At 43.0% G+C, this 21,221-nt stretch overlaps 1 protein-coding gene across 2 annotated transcripts; it reads right to left on the reverse strand.

Moving 5' to 3' along the window:
• On the reverse strand, positions 1 to 20,937 carry TMEM154 (transmembrane protein 154). 2 transcript variants are annotated; one of them, XM_042049863.1, is made up of 6 exons: positions 20,728 to 20,937; positions 12,185 to 12,496; positions 10,427 to 10,454; positions 9,168 to 9,253; positions 7,673 to 7,733; positions 1 to 3,930 (listed from the first exon to the last, which is right to left on the reverse strand). In XM_042049863.1, exons 1-6 carry the CDS (start codon positions 20,792 to 20,794, stop codon positions 3,915 to 3,917), a joined length of 570 nt encoding a protein of 189 aa, XP_041905797.1. In that variant the 5' UTR covers positions 20,795 to 20,937; the 3' UTR covers positions 1 to 3,914. The 2 variants fall into 2 exon arrangements, with proteins under 2 accessions (XP_041905797.1, XP_041905798.1); XM_042049864.1 differs by lacking the exon at positions 20,728 to 20,937 and adding an exon at positions 16,995 to 17,318.
• Between the last annotated feature and the right edge of the window lie 284 nt (positions 20,938 to 21,221).

The following is a 21,221-nucleotide window of genomic DNA, read 5'->3' on the forward strand; positions in this document are numbered from 1 at the left end:
TTTCTCAAACAAATCCTCCTTTGGATTTGTAGCTTTTCTGCAGGATAAAAAGGCCTCATACTGTAAATTAGATGTCAAATTCTCTTGAAGTGCTGGATAACTATTGAAATTATTGAAGGAAATGGAAGAAGAGGTAGCAGTTCCTTAGGGATCATCACATTTGTGAAACATTTTAGAACAATAGGTAGTGAGAGACACTTCCTGTTTCCATATTTTTCTCATTTTCTACTGAGGGAAATAACTTGAGTTCCAAGTTACTGGCAGATGTTCCAAGATGACGGTGAGATGGGTTGGCTCAGATCAGGCTAATGATGAGGATATTACCACAGAGGCTTAAATACTGTGTAGTGCATGGTGAAAAAAAATTTTTAGAGTCTGCTGCTGTCTGATGTGCTGTCTGGTTGTTCTCCTTTTTATTTTGTGGGTTAGAGGACCTAACTGTGTGAATGATTTAGGAAAAATAAAGGTACATCAACAGAAGGTGTACAGTTAATACTCATGAACTGGAATATTATAATGTTTTGCCTGTATTAATGTAGGTGTGAAATGTTCTAAATCCCCTGTAATTCAATCCACCTACAAAATTAAAATGCTGAGGCAAAACTGTGCAAAAGGAAATGACCAGGAAGTGATGACAAGTGTAAAACAAACAGGAGAGCAAGGGGCACATGAGCAAGCAGAAGGGGGAAATACCAAACGGGGTGAGGGAGGAGAGGGACCAAAGCAGTGTCCATGGTGAAGCTGCACCGCTGAACCTGGTGTTCACAGAAAGGCTTGGCTGTAAGCGAGTGAGTGGGTGCTGGGCAGTGGCCATGGCAAATGCAGACCTCAGTGTGAAAATTGTGATCAAAGAGAGAGACCAGTGGGGTGAAACGGAGCAGTGCAGAGCTGGGCTGAGGAATCAGATGAATGAGTGATCCCCTCCATAGTGTAGGGCTAGGGGAAGAATAAAAATCATGTAAAAATGTTCAGGGAGAACAGAAATGCTGAAAATTATATTTGTCTAGTACTGAGGGAATCTATTGGAAATATCCATAACTATACTGAAGTGCAAATTACTTGACCCTTGGTCTGTTTCACACAGGGAGAACAGGACCTGACGACAGGTGAGATTTGATGGAATGGCGTGTTTTTCAATAGTAACACAGCACATATTAAGTTGGTACTTCTAAAAATCAGCAGATAGAGAAAACTTCCTTTGGCCAAGGAAGTGCCCAAAGCATTATTTTGTATTTTTAAATGCCTAGAAAAGTTCCTGAAGAGGCAAATAAATTCTCTAGCGTGCCAGAATTTAGAGAGGGTAAGTGACATACCATGAATAATTATAAAGCTCTAACCTAGACATTAGTTCTGGAAAAAAATTATTTTAAAGCTTTATGTAGAGATTGATTAATCATGAACACTGGAATAAGAATTAATGCTTAATGGCATAAGTTTACAGAAAATACATTCTCTCAAGGTAAACTTGAAAAATAAAATATGTAAGTGAAACTTAATCTCTGAGAAACTTGTGTGGAGCTGTACAGCTTTTTATCTGGCAGAAGGACCATCTAGAGTTAACATTAATCCCAAACCATCAACATGCACAACACAGGCTCTTTTCAAACGCCACAGCAAACTGAGTGAGTGCATTGCACTATTATCAATGTGTGGCTCGGACAGGGTGATGGATCACCAGTGTGCCAGAACTGAATCACCTTTGGGAGTTGGTTAACTTTCAAAAGCAAAAAAAATAAACTATGAAAGGCAAGGACTCCTATTCTTCATGTCCAGCTGTCCTTCAGCTCTCTCCAGGGAGAAGGCAGTGGCTGTTGGACACAGAGCTGTGTGGACTGGAGCAAGGTGTGGTGAGAGTCACCACTGGACACTGGTGTTGTGAACTGCTAGGTCGCACTGACTGCCCTCCAACCACATGACTGGTAATGGTCTTAAAATACAGCCTTTTATCTTGAACCATTAAAAAAACAGTCTCTCTGTTTTGGGCATCTTCAGGTTACTGCTTTGCAAATTGTAGGAAATCTGAGCAAAACATTTTTGTCTGTTGGAAAGAAGTTGCCAACAAACCTGCTACCGGAAAATATCTACTTCCATTTTTAAAAATTTTCTAAATTTCAATCTTGCACTTTTTCTTCCCCTTGTGACTGCATTCTTTTAAACCAATATTCTACAGAATGGGTCCACTGTCAGGAAATAGTGGAAACATTTAAAAAAATAGTTGTGAAAGATGAACTTAAAACACTTTTTTCAAAGTTAAAAATCATCCCAGCAGGGAAAGTTTATTTACCATCACTCATCTATTAAATCAAATATTTGCAATAAATTGTTTTGAAACAATGAAGAAATCTTTTATTCTTTGAGGAAATTACTAATCAAGTCAAATTCAGTAATGAATGAATATGGTTAGCTCTAAACATCTTTTTCCTTCTGTATTTTGACATGTCTTTAAGTATTTAAAAAGCTGAACCATCCTCTGTATTTGTCAGCTGTTAGTGATACTTAGACGGCATCACGGAGGCTTGAGGCATTTGTTTTCTCTCTTTAATCAAGCTATGCATAGTAACATATCAGTGAATTATTTGCAGGCAAAAACACCTGATCATATTAAACATGTATTGAGTGGGAAGGCATTACATATTTAAATAGAAGATGAGGATAGGTAGGATATAAGATACGGTAGGATATGAATTTGCTATTTTAAATAAGGCAAGAGAAGCTTTGCCCAGACAAGGATCCACTTTTATGTGTGTTACATATTTAAGCTACATCCCTAAGAGATATGCTATCTAAAATCAAGGGACACAGTTACAACATTCATATTCCCACCTTCAGGTATCCCAGGAGTCTGATTTTTTTCATTGTAACTAAAGGTGACCAGGCACACTTGGAAGTCCATGTCTTTCAGATATTGCAGGCTCAGTATTTAAAAACAGAAGCAGCAGCAAACCTCTTGACCAAGTAGTTATGCATAACATACTTATCTAAACCTGTATTTAATGTGAGTACTGAACTGTGAGTACTGAATTGTTCAATTTTTCAACCTCAGTCATTTTTTTAAAAAAATAAATGTTTTTAAGTTGAATATTCCCAAAGTAGGTGGTTAGAGAACAGCCCTGGGCAGGGAGGAGAGTTACATGGGGAGAGCTATCCCAGGGCATTCATCTGTGGAGATAACAAACTGAAAGGCAGTCTCAAAATAATACTTTTCACTTCTACAGTGCCTTTAATCTGAAAATCAAAAAGCACTCTGCAGAGTCCATGCAGTCGCTGGGTTGCAGTCACTTCTGGCTATTCCTTTGAGAGGCTTTTCAGCTGCTGTCTGTCCTCAGAGCTGGTCTGTCAGTCCTAGCCTGGTACCTCCCCAGCAGCAGTCCTGTGCAAATCAGTGCACCGTTCAGAAAAAGAAAATTGAGAAATAAACACTGCATAGGAATGAGCTTCACATTCACCAAACCAGGGCAGTCCAGAATTATGGACACTGCAACAAACACCCACAAACCCAAAACAAAACAAGGAAACCCACGAAGCCTGGAACAGAATTGGTTTTAAGTGCTGCACAATACACAACTGCAGAGCCAGACAGAAACATGGACTACTTTGAGAACTTTTAGCCAGGGTAAAAAAGAGGTTTCTCTTGATTTGTGGTGAATCTCATTGCAAAAAGAATTTAAATCAGTCCTTAATCTTGCTACAATGCTTTTCTTTTTTTCTTTTCATTTTTTTCTCCTTTTTCTTGTCTTCTTTTCCCTTGGTGATGTTTCCTTTCTGAAGACCATATAAAGCAGGACACAACAAAAGCATTTGCTTCCCTGGCCTTTTGAGAGGAATTATATTTAAATCCAGTCTTTCCAATATCTGGGAGATAATGAGCTTGTGTGCTGCTTCCTTTTAGCCAGTTCTTTGCTGTTCTGAGGACTTCATGATTCACCATCACTGTGTACACAAGGAAAAGAAAAAAACACCAGTGTCACACTGTTGGGTTAGTTGTCTCAGAAGGAAATAACATGCAAGACTATCTCTAGAGTTCATGAGAAGGTGTTACCAGAAAATAAATCTGTCACTCATGCAATGGATGAACCAATGCTGGCAGCAAGGGCTGCTCTGATTCCTGTCTGATGGTTTGTGGCAGCCCAGTACAGCCTTTCTCCTGCTCCTGGCCCTCTTTCCACAGCTGAGGATAACTTTGGAATTTTTGGTTTACATCTGACCTCATAACAGGTGCGTTTTCTCTTTGTCCCACTGGTTTCTGCCCAAGTGGCTTGCTTCCTAGCACTTCCTTAATAACGTTTGGCTCATGCCAATGTTAAAAATGTGACATCTTATATTGGCTGATTTGATTTCAGTCAGCAGGGATAACATCAAGGTTTTAAACCACCTCTGAAGCTAAAAGGGCCACTTGTAATATTTTACAGGTTTTCTTAAGTCTCTTGCCAAATTGAGGCACATCCTGGGAATGCAGTACTTCTTTGTGTACCGACTTAGCAGCCACCCAAAACATCTCTCCACAAGAAGGAGTCATCCTTTCTCAGACAGAAAGACTAGGAGGGTACCCAGCAGCACCCAAGATAAGCCAAACCTCTTAGGTGATAAAGCTTATGGGCATTGCTTGTACTCCACACCCTCAAATGACCCATGCTGTGAAGGGGACAGGCTGCATTTCTTTTTCTGGGAAAGTAAAGGTCCCTGGAGCAGAGATTGGTCTCTACCCCCTTGTGCACCACAGAAGATCATCCCTCACCTGCTGACCCTGCACCCACTGCCTGCTCCCTCCTGCATGCATGGGATGGGAGCCCTGGCCCAGGGCAGCTGGAGAGGCTTTGCAATTCTGTGCTCAGGCACAATCGGGATTCTAGCACAAGGTTTCAAAAGCAAGAGTTTTTATTTCAAATATGTCTTTTGAAAATTGTATGTAAATTTTGAGTATGTGCATATACGTATGTTTGTAACTTAGCCTACAAAGCCAAGGTAGGGGACCCCACCTCCCAGGGAGCCCAGGCTATCGTATCTTGCCTCCTGTGCACAAATGTGCAGCCTTGATGCTCATGAGTACACATTTTGCCATAATCATAGCTTTGTTTCATTTTACTTCTTAGTCTTTCACTTTCCTTGCTCAAAAGAGCTGCTGAAAATGTCTATTTATCTGTATGTAATTATCTTTCTGACATTATTTATTCATCTAAGAATTTGGTTGGGAAAAGCAGCAGATCTTGGATTGACAAGATTCAATTGGAAATAAATAGGAAGCAATTTTTTGTTTGTTTACCCAGAAATCCCACCACTTCAAATATCTTTCCACATGGAAATGAAGCATATTTCAAAATTTCACATTAAATTAAATTTGAAGTAGCCTTGGGGTAAGGGAAACACTCAACTTAGAAATATTTTACCGCCACACCATTCTGTTCTTTAAACTTTCAAAAATTTTTATATTAAAAATTCACTTAATCTGAAGAGCAGTTTTGGAACAACTTTAATTCTGGAAATGTCAAAGTGTCATTATTGAAATGTTTTGTCTCATATGTTTTCAAAATTATATCAAAATCATTCATAGTTCAAGACATTTGGGTCTTGATGAACTCCCCCTCAGCATCCTTGTGAAGCAAAAAAATACCATCTCTGTTCAGTGTACCCTCAAGATGTTTCCCATACTGAAATATCAATAAAATCTAAAAAAGAAATTACCTTAATTTTAGAAGAATTTTGCCCAAACAAAGCAGTCTTTCAGAATCTTAAATGGAATCTAATATTCTTGCACTTTGTGTTCAACTAATATCCTTTGTATGAGCAGCTCTGAATGTTTTAGAGATAAATCTCCTATTTTTATTTGCATTTGTTTGCCTTTCAACAATTTAAGGGCATAAATTTCTCTAATCTAGTCTGATTCTAAGATACCATTCACAAGAAAATTTGCTTAAATAATCTGTGTGCCTTTGCTCTGACTGAAGCATACTTACCTGACCAGGGTTGCTTTTTTGTATCAAGGCTTAAGCCTCACTGTAGTGCTCTAAAATAATTCTGTTTTACAGCTGGGGAGCTTGAGGTAGGGTGTAGCTCAAAGATGCCTTTTGATAGCCAGGAGCAAAACCCCCTTCTTCTGATGGGCTTAATGCAAATCCAGTACAAAAACTCCTTTAACAAGGATGGTATTTAAAATGTCAGCTCAAGCTGGTAGGTCATGATGATTTTTTTCCCTTAAAATGAATTGTTAAAGATTTTGAAAGTCAGCAATGCTAAGGGTGGTGTTGTGTAGTATGACTTCTGCTGGTGTTAGCCTATGGCTCAAGCATTCTTTGTCCTATACTCCCTGCTATAGTCAGTGGTAGGCTCAGCAAATCTGCTTTTAGAGAACTGCTGTGCAGCTGCCTCTCCTTAACAATTTTCCCCCCTCTGAGTTATCATCTAGTGGCAGGAAGGGAAGACCCAGATGGCTAACAAATCCAGGATATTTTCCAGTTTCTAAGGGTAAAATTAATGTGCTTGCTTTCATCTGGAACCTAGGAACTAAGCCTCTTTTTTTCAAACAGAACTGAACTACAACAACAACGATTTCACTTGTAACAGATGTAAAAAGAAACCTTTTAAATACAAGTGGCTGTAGGTGACAAGCCCCATCCAAAGGTTCCTCTGAAACTGCAACTTTGGAGCAACTGAGTAGCAAACTCTGCAGCAGTGGTGATTTAACATCCCTATTTTACTCCTGAGAAAGCAAAGTCAGAAAAGAGGATTGGAATATTATGACAAGTCTGCAGTGGGAGGTGAAATTCTGCCAGAGTGGCATGTTCAGCTGAATTCTCTGATGCCATGGGAAGCAGAAGACCTAGGTCGTCTCCCTGCTCCTGGCCTTGCCTGATTGCATCACTGCTTCTGCTGCACCAGGGATTTTCTTGGCACACAGGATGGTTTGTTTGTTATCATAACCTGGCACAGAGCAGCTGCTTTGCCCACTCCTCAAAATGCAGCTGCAACACAAGGGTGCAGGCAAGGGCAATGTACAGCCTCTTGTTTCCAGCTGGAACTAGAATTTTTAATTAGGGAAAATTGCGAGGGGTTTAGGAGTTCTGGGCAAAATCCTGAGGAAACCAACCAGAAAGATTTTAAATTTACAAGCTGTCAGGATTGCGGTTTTGCATCCCACTGGGATATCTGCTTGGACTATCACCTAGTGCCAGCTCTGGGGGAGTGCTGCAGGGGGGCACCAGGAAGGTCCTTCGTGGTTCTCATTCTTGTTTTTTTCTTGGAGTCAGACAAGTCCCTGTCTGTCAGGTCACAGCTCCAGCCAAAACATCTGGTAGTGGTTCCCAAGAACCTATAGGCACCAGGTGGCAGAGGGGAACTGGGTGCCTGTGGTGAAGAGTGCCAAGGAAGCTATGCTGAATGCTTGTATTAACACCTTGGGAAACTGTGATTAAAGTCTGATCAGTGAGTGAAACTCCATCTGTGCAATCTGGTTGTCTGTCTTTCACCACTTTGTAAGGCATAAGATTATTTAGAAGTGCAGTTTACAGGAAGAGACCTGTTTAGAAATAAGTGTGTCAAGCCTTTAGTTTAAGTTGAAGTCAAGGTCCCTATATATAAAAATTTTAAAACTTAGATTCTATACTTACTTACAAAAAATTAGATTATTTTTTAATGACATTGACAATATTTCTTCAAATAATATAATGAATTAATGTACCTCGGGTTGGCAATTGATTCTTTTTCTTCTTCTCTTACAGTAGGCAAACATTCACAGTCACCTGGAAAAGGGTAAGAAACAAGACTATAGTTACACTTGGCAGTTGTTCTACATTTATTTTAAAAATGTATCAACTTTTATCATGCAGTCACTCTAGAATAATGATCTGCAGATGCACTTCTGCACCCTTTTATCTGCACAGTCCCCATAGCATAAATCTTACATCTCCTTCCCTTTGGTAGGTGTTGCCATAATTTATTTATTACATATATTCCAGTTGTCTATGTACACCTATACAAATCAGCTACTTTCGAGGACTGTCATCTACACACTGCCACAGGGAGGGTTGTTTGCTCATCTTCCACTGCTGGCAGTTGCACCTGTGCTTTATAGTCCTGCTGGGAATTTGGGGCTGGAGTTTAGGGAATGCTAACACACACACACACACAAAAAGTATGTAAAATATTTGTTTCCTTCTCTCCACAAAATTTTAAACTATATTTTACACCACTTTTTTCCCATGCAATACACTTAATGCCTCTCTTTCACTACTGCCACTTAGCACATGTTTTCTACAAGAGCTTACAGACCGCGAAGGTCAAAACCCCATCATGTGGAGCACTGTGCTAATGCAAAGAAATGCTCCAAAGAGCTTTATGTCCTGAAAAACAAAGCATGCCTAGTAGGTCAGGCAAATGAGCCATTTGGATAGAAGGCAAGGGACCAGGAATGAAAAAAATACCAGTGTTTCAGCATTTCCTGGCCAGTGAAAAGCTGTTCATCGTTCCAAATCAGGCCTTGGTTAACTCATGGCTTACCAACAACCTGCAACTTCTTGAGGACAATGAAGACCCCTTAGAGATTTTGACTGGGGAATTCACCTGGGAGAAAAATGGGGGGTAAAATGCAAGATACTTAGAAGTAACTGAGAAGGGAGCTGAAGATGCAGCTGCTGGTAGTTACTGTATGTTCTAATTGCTCCATGGGCTGATAGCTTTGCAAGGGAGGGGAAGGACATATTCAGAGGTTCCTGGCAGCAATTTTAAATAAATGGTGGTCTGAACTATGAGCAAATACATATTTCTTCTACAATGCCTCAATGTGGAGCACAAAACTGTAGAAATTCTGGAGACTGAAAGGACTAGATACTTCAGAGAAACCAGTATTTAGCATTAAAAATATGTATTTAAAAATACAAATAACATTCACAGCTATAAGTGTGTTTAATAGAAATGTCTACTGAAAACTGAAAACATTTATGAGTTTCCATCCCATATTAAAAATAAACTCCCACACAAACTAAAATACTCCTCTGAAAAATTCTATCCCTGACATTTGTTCAGTTATTTTAGTAGGAGGGAGTCAAGAGCGCAACTAAAAATGTTGTAGGAAAAGCAGTGATATGCATACAAAACACCTTCCATTGATTTCCTATACATGGGATCTACGTCAGCAGGCAAGAGAGGGAGGATGGAGTAGAGGGGTTACCGTGTACCATTTTTGTTCATGCTGTTCATCCATTTATCAAGCTCTTCCATTTCTATCTCCATAACAGAGGGCGTGTCTTCTTCAAAAATAGGACTTGAGAGAAGAGAGGGGGCAAAAAACCATTACACAAAATGCTTAATTCAAACAAGTTACAATGTAGTGATTTTGTATGACTCTCTTATAATTCCAGACACATGTATTAGCTGTGGAAAGCCATCCTAGCCTAGTAATCTGAGAAGATGTCAGCCCAGTGGGTGTGAACCAAGGGGCCACAAACAGACGCGAGGGAGCGGCGCTGAGATGCCAGTCCTGGGCAGAGGTAGGGCCAGCTGAGACATAACACGCAGAGGGACTCAGATAGTGCAGCCAGGGGCATGCCAGAGCACAGGGTCACTGCAGCTTCTTGAAAACTCTCCCTGCTGTAAATAGAAAACTAAAAAAAAAATTTGTTCCTGCCCTCCTGGAACACGTGACAGAAGTGCCATTGCTCCAGTGTTAAAAGCTGAAGGCCTAAAGTTTCATCATATCTGTGACTGATATATGCAGTGACTTCAAAAGGAAAGGTCAGGAGTGGAGTAGCTGCATTTATTTAAATGTCTCTGCTTAGCTCCCTTTTGCTTATCATTCCTGCAGTCATATGATAGAAAAAATATTTTTAGCAAGAAAACCTTTTTTTTTTCTCGTAGAGCCAATTCATGAACTTTCAGCATTGATTAGCAAGATGGAGCTCAGTAAAAGGTACCAATAAAAATTATCACTCTGATATGAGCCATGCAGCTTCTGTCTTGTTTTCCAAGCAGCTAAGGCATTGCTCCTGGGGCAGCCAGGCAAGCCTTTTTGCCTCACCTCTGAGTAAGAAGACAAACTTGAAAAACAGGGGAGCAAGACACAGAGCTTGTTCTAAATTGTAAAAGCCTGTGATGAGCCTGGGAACTGATCCCCTTGGCTCATGGGGCACCTTGTACCTCTTGTGGCTGGTGGAGCAGGAGGTGCCTAAGAGCAGGCGTAGCAAGGGCTGTGGGCTGTGGGTGTCTGTGGAGCAGCCCTTGCCTCAGTCACCACTAAATCTTGTTCTCCTGCTCTAGTCTTAAACCTTCAGCCGGGTACTGAAGTCACACTTTAGCCACCTGTTGAGATAGCTAGTTCAATTGATGGCAAAAGGCAATGATGTTTAGTGTACAGCAAAATTAAAAGAGATAGTGAAGGAGACAAAGGTTAGAGTAAAAGAATATTTTTTAAAAAAAGAATGGTATTGATAAAATTTACCTTTTCACATTTTCACTTCCCAGCTCATCTGGAAAAGAAGAGAATTGGTGTTCATAATTCTGCATGATATATACTCCATTGTATTTACAAGGTCCAGACTGCAAGCCTTGAATAGGGTCAAATAAAATAGGTTGCATTTTCAAAAGGCATAAAAACTAAATTGCAGATGAAAGACAAAGCATCTTATCCTGTTTGTAATTTTCAGAGGACCCCATTATTTCGAATCTAAAAGCAGCTCGTTATTAGCTCAGCCACACTAGGAGGAAGCCCAGTGTTGGTGTTGCAGTGGGCAGGACAGGGCAGATGCACACTTCCCTCAGCAAAACAGATGTGCCGAGGGAAATGGTATCCTGAAAAGGAACCACCTCTGAAAAAAAATTGTTTACTGGAAGCATCGGGACATTTTGCTACAGATTACACTCAGGCAATCCAGCTCTGTCTGGAGACTCTGGGAGCCACTCATGGGGAGAAGGGTGGGGAGGAGTTGGACTGCATGGCAGATTTGATCTTAGGCAAATGAAGCTGAACTAGCCAGATGTCAAAAAGGGATCCAATGCTACTTGTGACTCCAAGACAAAGTAAAGATGGGGAAAGCAATGGTGTCACAGACATAATTCTGATAAATATCTTTACCTCCAGGAATCAAGTGACTGAAAAACCTGTCTTAAATCACCTTATTTTTAATTCATTGTTGCCAGTGGGTGATACCTCCCAGTTGTTCCAGCACATTCCCAGACTGCAGAGCCACCCCAGAACCACAGAGCCATCTGCCCCAGCCTTGACCTTGAGGATGCTCAAAATTCCAGGTCCAAGCAGTTGGCATGGGGCATGAGATCCCAGGATCGTGTTCCTGAAAGGCACCACATTTCCTAACCCTCTGAAGAGTGTACCTGCATTTCAGTCATCCAGAAACAAGCAGACAACTGGGTGTCTGGTTGCAAATTCAGATTTTGTTAGAGGGAAACCCAGTGATCAGGCAAATGCAGCCTAAAAATGCCCTGAAAACTTGACTTAAAATCTGTGTTGAATGTGTTGCACTGTCTGCAGGCTGATGAGCTTAGAGCTGCACTCTGACCATGTAGAGACACTGATATGACTATTTCAGGATTTCACTTACCAACTATGTGGTTTTAATATGACACCTCACTTTGTTTTCTGTGGCCTGACACTCCAAGTTACCAATTCCTTTGTTAACAGATAATGGCACCTTCCTGAAGCATTGCTCACCCTACTGCAGCACCCAGGCAGTCTGACCTAGCTCATTTGCTGTGATGTCTTCATAGCAGCCACCAACCTATGGAATCAGGATCCCTTAAAATTGTTCCTTAAAATGGTTTTGCTTGTTCTTATTTTGTTGAAGCTCCAAGCAGCTTTACCTTGTGGGCACTATGGGCTATAGAAGCATTAATTTCACCTTGCGTAAAGTTGTTGAGCAGAAAGACAGAACAAGCATTTGCAGCCACAGTTACATCCCTGAGCATTCTCAGCATTTCCAGGAGCCAGAGATTGGTGCCAGGGCTCCCATGGGTGTGGCAGCATGAGCAGGAATTGCCAAGGAACAGAAGTAGCTCCTGCCCAAGGAGAGGTCCGTGACCAGGTACTGCTGGCTGGGGAGGATCCCTCTCTTACTTGTCAAATGTGCAACTACAATCAGAGAAGGGCATTCTAAATGTGGCATCCCATGTCTCAAAATAATGTTCTGTTAATGTTGAACACATCCTGAAAATAGCCTTTTGATGCACAAGAAGACAAATATACCTTGCTTAGACTTTTTCCTTTTATGATGCATTACAAAAAATATGATCAAGAAGATCAGCAGGACCAGCAACACCACAGGGACAACATATATCAAGATAGACTGTTCTGCTGCTTCTAGGCTGTCCTCATCATTCACAGCATTCAGTTCAGTACTTGGAGAACTCTGTGTTTCAAAGCTGCTTTCAGTAGTGCTTGCTGTTACAAGTACTGGCTCATGGTCATCCACAGTCGAAGGACCCGTAGCAGGAAGGTGTGTTGTTGTAAAAGTGGGTAATATCACCAATCCGTCTCCTGATCCATCGGTTCCAGGGCCTGCCAAATATATGAGGACAACTTAACATTTTATGGGTTTCATTAGTACTGTCAGTGAGTCACAGTGTACAGCTTTAGTATTTACTTCCCATTTGATGTATTAAAAAAAAAAAACAAAACACCAGATGCCCCATACACACAGATTTGAAGTCTTGAGCATCGGATGTAAAATTAGATCTCAAATTTGTCACAAAATCTTACAAGTCATGACCACGTTCTTCAGCTGACTTTTACTGGGACACGTCAGCATGTGTCATCTATCTGCACAGAGCTGCCTTGCACAAACAGACTTATTTTCCTGCAGGTTGGCAATCGGTCTTGCTCTCATGTGAAATTATTCTACTTCTCAGTAAACCACACCAGCCTGTTTTGTGTCTCAGTCTTGGTACATTCATCCCTCCCCTTACCCAAGGAGTTAGGTACTGCCTTCAGGGAGACCGTTATCCCTGGTTCACCAATTTCTTTGGTTCACTCATCTCCCTGTTTCTGTGCCTTTCTCAAATCTGTTAAATTTGTCTTACTGTGAAAAACAGAATTGACGAAAGGAAGTCTGAAGGATGCAAAAGCTGCTGCCTTCCACTTCCGCATGGACCAGAAAAGGTGGTAGTAACATGGGGACTTTACTGCATACAGGTCCAATTAGCTGTTCCTCTGTCTGATCCTACAGGCTGGCTGAAGGAGTGTGTGGCAAAGCATCAGTGCTGAGTATTCCCCATAAGTGCTAAGAGTGGGGGTTTTGAGCTCTGATCTCAGTTCTGGTTTCACTTTTCATGCATTTTGCAAGAAGAATGGCTAAAATTGGCTGTTGGTAATAGTGACACAAGTGCTTTTTGTGTGTCTAGGTAAGAGTCTATTGACTGTCATAGAGTTTAAAAGCTTAAAAGAAGTACAGCAAATTCTGGGCTGATAGAGTATTCTATACTGACACCAAAAATCCTGTTGTAGCCAAAAGTGCAAGAATCAGTCTTTAGATAAATTACAACAGCAAAACCTTCAATAATTTTCTTGGCATGAAATTAAACTATGGGTATTCTGTGTTATCTGCCCTTTCCGATACAATGCCGGCACAGTGCATATCTCATTTTATGCAATAAAGCAGGATGGGATTTCATGACTTTTGCAATTACATGTTTCTCCTCGTTCTTGTAAAGTGCTGGGCAGCCAGAGTTTCCACTAGAGTTAGCAAGAGCTCAAGGTTTTCAGCACCTCAGTGCTGGCATTTCCAATCTCACAGGACTGGAACCAAAAGTACTTAGCATTTTAAATGCTTTTGTAAACACATTAATCTTCATAATGGCCCTGAGAGATGAGCAGTTATCATCTCCATTTTACAAATGAGAAATCAGAAGGACAGGGATGCTGTCCTTCTCAGGGATGCCAAGTGAGAGAGAAAAACTGGGATTAGAGCGCTATCTCTTGCTTAATCCACTCTGCAGCATCTCCTCTCCCACCAGATTTGTCTCAAAGAGGAGATGAGTATTTCATGAGACTGTATTCAAGGAAACCCAATTTCAGATGAATAAAATGATTTGAGTGTGACAGCAGTGTTTTATCTATACTTTTATGCTGCACATATCACACAGGCATCTGATTGTTTCATCCTTTCCTGAAAACTAGGAAAGAATTTGAATACTTAATGTAATACTGTGAAGGTCACCAGACTCTGCACCACAATAGGACAATGAAAATGATATCTCTTCTGTGGCAAAGCACTTTGTATCAATAGTCTCTCTTCTGTATTCAGTATTTCAGTCAAGAGCAAAACACTCTCTGCCTCCCTTGCAGGTAATGACCCCTAGGTGTGTGCTGCTCCATGCCTTCCCGTGATCTGCTGGCTGTCCTTAATCTTATCGCAGAGGGCAGGAGGAAGAGCTCCTCTCCCCTATTAGTTTGGCCGTTTGACTTTTCTTTTCCAAGGTAGTTTGTAGTTCCCAGTGCCTGCAGCCACTCCATTTCAATTGCTGTTGTACAGCGCGGCGAGGCAGCACTAGCGATGTCTGTGCTGCAGACTGTGGCATGATGGACTGTGCCACAGGCAGAGCTGATGGGCCACTGCAGCCTCACTGAGCCTCTTCAATGACATTGTTTCATTTTCCTCCTCTAGCCATCGCCCTTGAAACCTACTGCCTGCCACATTTGATATATCAAGAGGGACAAGCCTGTTGCTTAAAATAGGGAAAGGGTGTGGAGAAAATACCTTACTTTTCATTTACTCATAGAGCTAAAATGGATTTTTCAAATGTCTAAAGCATGGTGTGGCTTTAAAGCAAAGCAAACAGTCACACCTCATTAACTGCAGTGATAAACTTTCAGCTGCAGAGTATGCTGTGCTTGATTTCTGAGAGAGACTTTTCCAGTATCTCTGCTACTTTGCCTGGTTTTGAACTACGAAACAGACTTCAAATCATTTGTCTCTGTGTGAAATAGAATTATCTTTTCTAGTCTCTAGGCAAAGAAAATGGCAAATCACAGAGAATGACCTTGCTGCATATTTTTGACATATTTTTGTTCACTTTGCATAATTCCAGGGACAAAACGGCATCTCTCTGGGAACACCATTTCCTCTTACAGAGATCTTTTCTCTGACTGAATTAAATACATCTTTCAGCAGAAGGGTAGCCAATTGCACAGTGTTCTTGCAAGGATATTGCTCTTATTTCCTGCATTTTACCGGCTGCCCCAACACATCCCGCTCCCCCATCCCCTCTGAGGAGCAGAGTTCGGCCTCAAGGGATGCCTCACCTGTCACCCAGCAGTTGTTCTCACTCTCAGGCCACCCACACATCACCCTTTTTACACAGTAGGAAAGCACAGCCTGCACCTGTGTTGGCCCAGTGGCTTGCACCAGGGAAGGATTTGTGCCTCCAGTCCAGCAGGGAGTGTCGGGCTCAGGCTTCCTGGTGCAGCTGTAGTGCTTGCCAGAGCTACCCACCCAGGCCACATGAGACACACGTGATTGACCTCAAGATAGTTGCTATTTTTCATAGTGTTTCAATTTAAAGTGCTCAGAATAGCAAGTGGGCTGTGTTGCAGCTGGCCCCAGTGGCTGTTTTGTGGGGTGAATTAAAGCTGGGCATTACAAGGTTTGGAGCAGGGCAGAAGAGCATCTGAAAATTGGAGATTTTGTGAGGTGCTGTTCATACATTTTCTCCACGCCAGATTTGCAGTGATAATGCGTACCATGAAATGTCTTGTCAGCTGTGCTGTGGTTTCATCTTGCAGAGATCTACTAGCTCCCTGCAAATGGGAATCTGACTACAATACAGCATGACATTCAGGACGGAAAAGCAAGGCCAGTGGAGTGCAACAAAGAGCAAGTCACACGTGACCATAGAGATATCTCCTTGACTTTGCAAAGCCTGTGCCCTTTCTCCTGTTGAGCTCAGCCTCATGCTGTTGGCTACAGTCCAACATCCATATTCATCTCTCTGCACATCTTGTCCAAGGAGCAAATGCTCATACAACAACCACATCAGCTTCACCTTTGTCTGGACCACCTGGGGCATGAATGCTGGTGACTTCTTCCCATGTTAAGGGAAGTGGATGGGAACACACCACAGCTTCAGCCCAGCCTGTATTGCCACTTCCCATGCTTTCAAGAGCAGAAGGGAGAGGGGCTGGCATGCAGCTTCATCCCATCCTGATGGGAAGGTGGACACAGCTGGAACTGGAAGCTAAAAAGCTGGAGGTGGAAGGCAGGAAGTTCTCAGGTTTCCACAACTGAGATATTAGAGGATCTGGCACTCAAGGAACCAAAATGCTTGAGCAAGCATTAGCAGCATCTCATAAAAGGTCCAATTAACAGTTCTTACAAATTATGAAAAAGCTATGTCCCTGTATGCAGATACCACAGTATAAGGTATTACTCAATATTTTCTACTTTAAAAATATGCTTAGGTCACTGATGGACTTTGCTTGAGTTTTGGAGGTGCTCCTAAACCTGCTTTTCATGGGAGACAGAGGCAGTTGAACATACCAACAGATTGGAGTCCAAAAAATGACATCTCAATCAAACAACATTTCTGTTGTTGCAGCATTTCTTCCTCTGAGGTTTGTGCTGCAGCACACAAAGGTGGTGATATGGGCTTCCTGATGAAGTAAGCAGGCAAACAGGTTTCTGAATTCACTTGGATGCAAGGCAAAGGAAAATAGCACAGGAAAATAGCTGGCAGTCAGCACATTCAGTTCTGTTGTAGAAGCATTGGTCTCTCTGCTGCCTTGCCATCAGACTCAAAGACTGGGCTCTCTCAAGGGAATTTTCCAAATTACACTATAGTGCCTACAGACAGAATAAAAAGCAATGAGATAGAGAAAAAGCGAGAGCTATGTCACTGGGATAGCCAGGCTTACTAGTTTGAAAGGAAAATTTTTGTTTCTCCAGACTTTACCATAAGCTATAAAAATGCAGTGAAAGGAAGGCTCATGGGCAGGTGACAGAACAAGGCTATAAAGCTGGAATAAAGTTACCATATCCTATATCATTCTGCTCCATACACACCTTGCTTTGGTGGTACAGTCATACCACTCCACATGGTCTGTATGATTCTCTCATGTATTGCTTGGCTCGTCCCTGCACTGTTCCTCTCCCCACATTTCAGGTTGCTGTAAGAAGGGCTGTTCCTTTCCATGGCCAGGGCTTGCCCAGCTGCCTGTTGTGGCAGGTCTTGCCTGTCAGTCTGGCTGGAAGAGGAATCCTTAAAAGCCTGCAGGCTAGCTGTTGGGAGCATAAGTTCCTCTGATGAGGGAGCACAAGCATTTCAGGGTGGCTAATCTGTAGACAAGATCCTATTAAAACGAGGTGCTTAGAAAGCGTTATCTAGGTATAACCTGAGAGAGGAAACAACTGTTTAAGCTCATTTATACAAGATGGAAACTGCTTTTCCTCTCTGTATTTCTATCCAGCTGAAGTGCTGCATTAACAGCCAGTGTTGCAAATTTAGTCACATCTTAGAGTCCAACTGTGAACCTGTAGTCTCATTTCTCACCCCCAATACTAAAGGCTTTCCAGACCAATTTGTGCATTTAGTTGCTTCTACTTAATCTGATGGCCTTCTAGCCTGCATCTGTGATACCCGTGTGACCTCACTGTGATGCAAATCTCTCTGCTCCTTGCTCTCAGGAGGACCCTGAAATTAAAGATTCAAAAGCTCCAGAGGCTTTCCAGCTATAGTAAAATCTCTTGAGGGAAAAGAGACTGGTGTCACTGACTGAAAATTAGTATACAATCTTGCTGATGTAAATGAGAGATTTTCTGAAATGTCCCTGAAGCACTTGAATAAAACAGTGATGGTTCATGTGTGTGGATAAAAGGGAGGAATAGTAGTAAATACATAGGAGAAATCGATGTGTTCAGTAGAAAGGATTTTTCGTCTGCTTTTTAGGACACTGCATTTTGGAAAGAGAAAGTGTAGCAAATCCTCTCTGTAATTCCTTACATTGTTGCTGTGCTAGAAAATTTTAAAAGGTGACTGTAACGGGTTCAAATCCATTCTCAGTTCATTATTCAGGGAGGGAACAGGTCAAAACTACTGCTCCCTTAGAGACCTTGGCTTTGTAGGGGAGGCAGCCTAAAAGGCACTTCTCTGCCAAGGACAGAGTTGCTGTCTGTGCTCAGGGTACAAGCTGCTGAATATCTGGATCTCTGATAGTAGTGTTTCTTTGAATGACAATTCAAAACAATAGCACAGAGACACAGACAAAATAAAGCACTACCTGCAACTATCCCAGCTCTTCCACTTGGAGATCTTACATGTTTTACTGATCCTCTCCCTCACACATTTTCTTGCTCCCTATTTCAGACCACTGATGCTGCAATTTTCCATGTGTTTCACCGAACACAGTGCAAGATAGCATGGCCTGGGAAATGACTGGAGGGTCAGAGTCTGTTCCTATAAGCTGTAGTAAGGTTCTTAATGCTTGTTACTAGGGTCAGCACACACACCTAGGTAGGTCTTCAGGGCTGCTGCAAGGCTGAGCTCTGGGTCTACAATAGGGGTGATGCCCTACACTGTTACCTGTAGGGCTTCCTGACTGCATTAAAGCAAGGGGAAGGGAACTGGTGCAAACCCCAACATCCCCTCAGTAAGGAGCTGGGAGAAGGCCAGCACCCACAGCTGAGACCTCAGGAATGCTCTCAGAGATACCGGATTAGAGTGATTGTAGCGTAGCAGGAAGAAAACCATCCATAAATCATAATCCAAATGGCAAGGCTAGGCTTTTACGAGGCTCTGGCATGGTATGGGAACAGGACTTACAAAGACTTTAATCTGTCTGTGCTGCAAGATTTAATCATACTCTGTTTGCCTATTTTGTGAATGGTCTCTAGACAGTAGACCACTTAAAAGGTGAAGACTATGTCTGGCAGAGGGTAAAAAAAGCTCCCCTAAAGGTCCTGCCCTGTTGATCTGTGAGCAAGGAGGAGTGAGAGCAAAGGAACTCCCTGGGAAGCTGCTCTCAGCAGAGGGGTTCCTGACCCACCAGTGCCCGTGGGGTACGTAAGTCCTACATAAACTTTCCCCCCAGCAGTTTAATTTCACCCCCAAGGCCCAAGTTCACAACTTCCCTGTCCCATCCTTGCAGTCAGAGTATGCCCCCAGGTACATCTTGAGGGTGGTTGCATAAGCAAAAGCCACCTTTGTATGGGGTGCTCTCCTCCCCTTCCCCTGTGACTGTGGATTGGCTCTGTAGAGTCAGAGATGACAAGGCTTGGGGAGGGCTCTGGCAGGACTGAGTCACTCCCAAAGAGGAACCATTCCAAAATCAACCAGAATTTAAAGGTGGACCTACTGATAGGAAGGCTCTGAAGGCAGCGGGGAGTGGGTTGGGGCACCTGGCATGTGACATCTGCCTGGTGCTTCCTGCAGCCTCTAATGCCCATTGCAGAGAAGGGCAGGGGGGCACCGAGGCTGAGGAGCCCCGGAACTAAGGCGTCCCCCCCCCACGGGGGCATGGTGATGAAATAGTAGCTCTCAGTACCCTGCACACGAGCTAAGGAAGCAGGAGCCTGATCACTCTGCATTGCCTTCATTGTACTCCTCCCTTTCCCTGGGACCTCTGTTTTGCTCTGCCCCATGGCAGGATTTTTGTTCCCCTGACCGCTTTGATTCTGAGCTACATTCAATGCTCGCAGCATATTTTCCTTAAGTGTCTGCAATGCAGCAGGGCTGTAGTAACACAGCCAAACCCAAAACATTTTATACCTCGCTTAGCTCGCTCTTACAGCTAAGCAAGTCTCCTAAGCGCAAGCAGCTCAACAGCATGCCAGGAGCCTGCAGCCCAGCTCTACACCCTGCTTATAGTACTGCTTTTCAGGGGAAAAGCGTCCACACCAAACCGATTCCAGCAGTGCATTTTAGGACATTAAGAACAGTCCAGTGATATCTAAGAGTGACCATCTTCTTTCCCCGCCTTCTGTAGAGCTCCCGCTCGCTGCAGCAGCACGGAGGCAGCAAATACTTCTAGTCCGTACCGAGGCACTTTGGCAGCGATTTCTTTGACACCGAAAGGCATGTAGCACCACCTTGGCAAGGTTTCACTCCAAGAGCTGCCTGTCATGTTCGGTCGCTGGCTGCCAAAATGCCAGTGCAACCAATGACCCCGGCAAACAGGAGAGAGCCTCTACAACGACACCCCAGCGCCTCAGCATTTTGTCACAAGTGGCTTCTCCACTCATGGTTCTTCCCTTCAGAGGGTCAGGACCTAAGTCCATGGTGCCGGCCACTTTGTTCTGCAGCTGAGAATTCAAAATATTTGCCTCCGGAACCGGCTGTTCCTTTGTTAAACCAGTTTCAGTGCACCGGGACTGCGGAAATCGGCAGTCACCTTTTGAATGGAAGCAGTGCTCTGCCTTTAACTTTGCTATTAAACACTGATGGTATGGGTGTGGAGTTTAAAAAGTTCAACAAATAACTAAAATTAGAAGCAAAATGCCTGATAGCTCAACATGGAAACTCCGGTTCTCTACACACCTGCAATTTAGGAAATGTAGGAATTGTAGGATTTGTTTGCTGCTGTTCGGGGATAGGTCTGAGGAAAAAAAAAGTCAAAGCTTTGAAAACGACAGGCAACTGAAAACAGAGAGAGTAAACACAGCAAAAAGCAGCAGAGAGCAAGTCCCCACAGATCTCCTCCCAGTGCTCAGTTTGGAGGGTGTTGCCCTCCAACTTGGTCCTATTGCTGCAGGCAAGACACGCGGTCCCACCTCGGCAGGCGAAAGGCGCTTTCTTACTCACCATCGCCGGCAGATCCTCCAGCCAGCGCCAGGGCAGAGAGCAGGGAAATGAGAGCGGCGCTCCGCATGCTGCCCCGGCAGCGCTGCCACCTGAGGGGCACTCAGGCAGGCTCCCTGCTGCACCCGAACATCTACATTTCCTGCTTCCTGCCGGGGAGCATCTGAGCTGCATTTCTTCAGGAGATGGACTCTCTTTGATGGGTTTTAGGAAGTGATGTAATTCCGTCTGGGCCTGTCAAGCGAGCAATGATTGCAAAAGAAAGCAGAGGAAAAAAAAACCCAGAAGTTGCTCTTCAGGCACGCACTTGGCTGAAGCACCTTTATGCTGTAGGTGAGGGAGCTCCCGCTCTCTTCTCCTTTCACTCCTGACTTTACTACCTTCTATCTTCATCTACACACAGTGCCACAGATCATACAAATACCAATCAGACACAAAACTTCATGTATGTATGTTAGCAGGAAGCGTTTAGGTCATTTTTCAGGGTGGTTGAGCAA

Source organism: Corvus kubaryi, unplaced genomic scaffold (assembly GCF_017639235.1).
Source record: "Corvus kubaryi isolate FWS band 111438036 unplaced genomic scaffold, C.kubaryi_AGA036_p1.0 71, whole genome shotgun sequence".
NCBI classification, from domain to species: domain Eukaryota; kingdom Metazoa; phylum Chordata; class Aves; order Passeriformes; family Corvidae; genus Corvus; species Corvus kubaryi.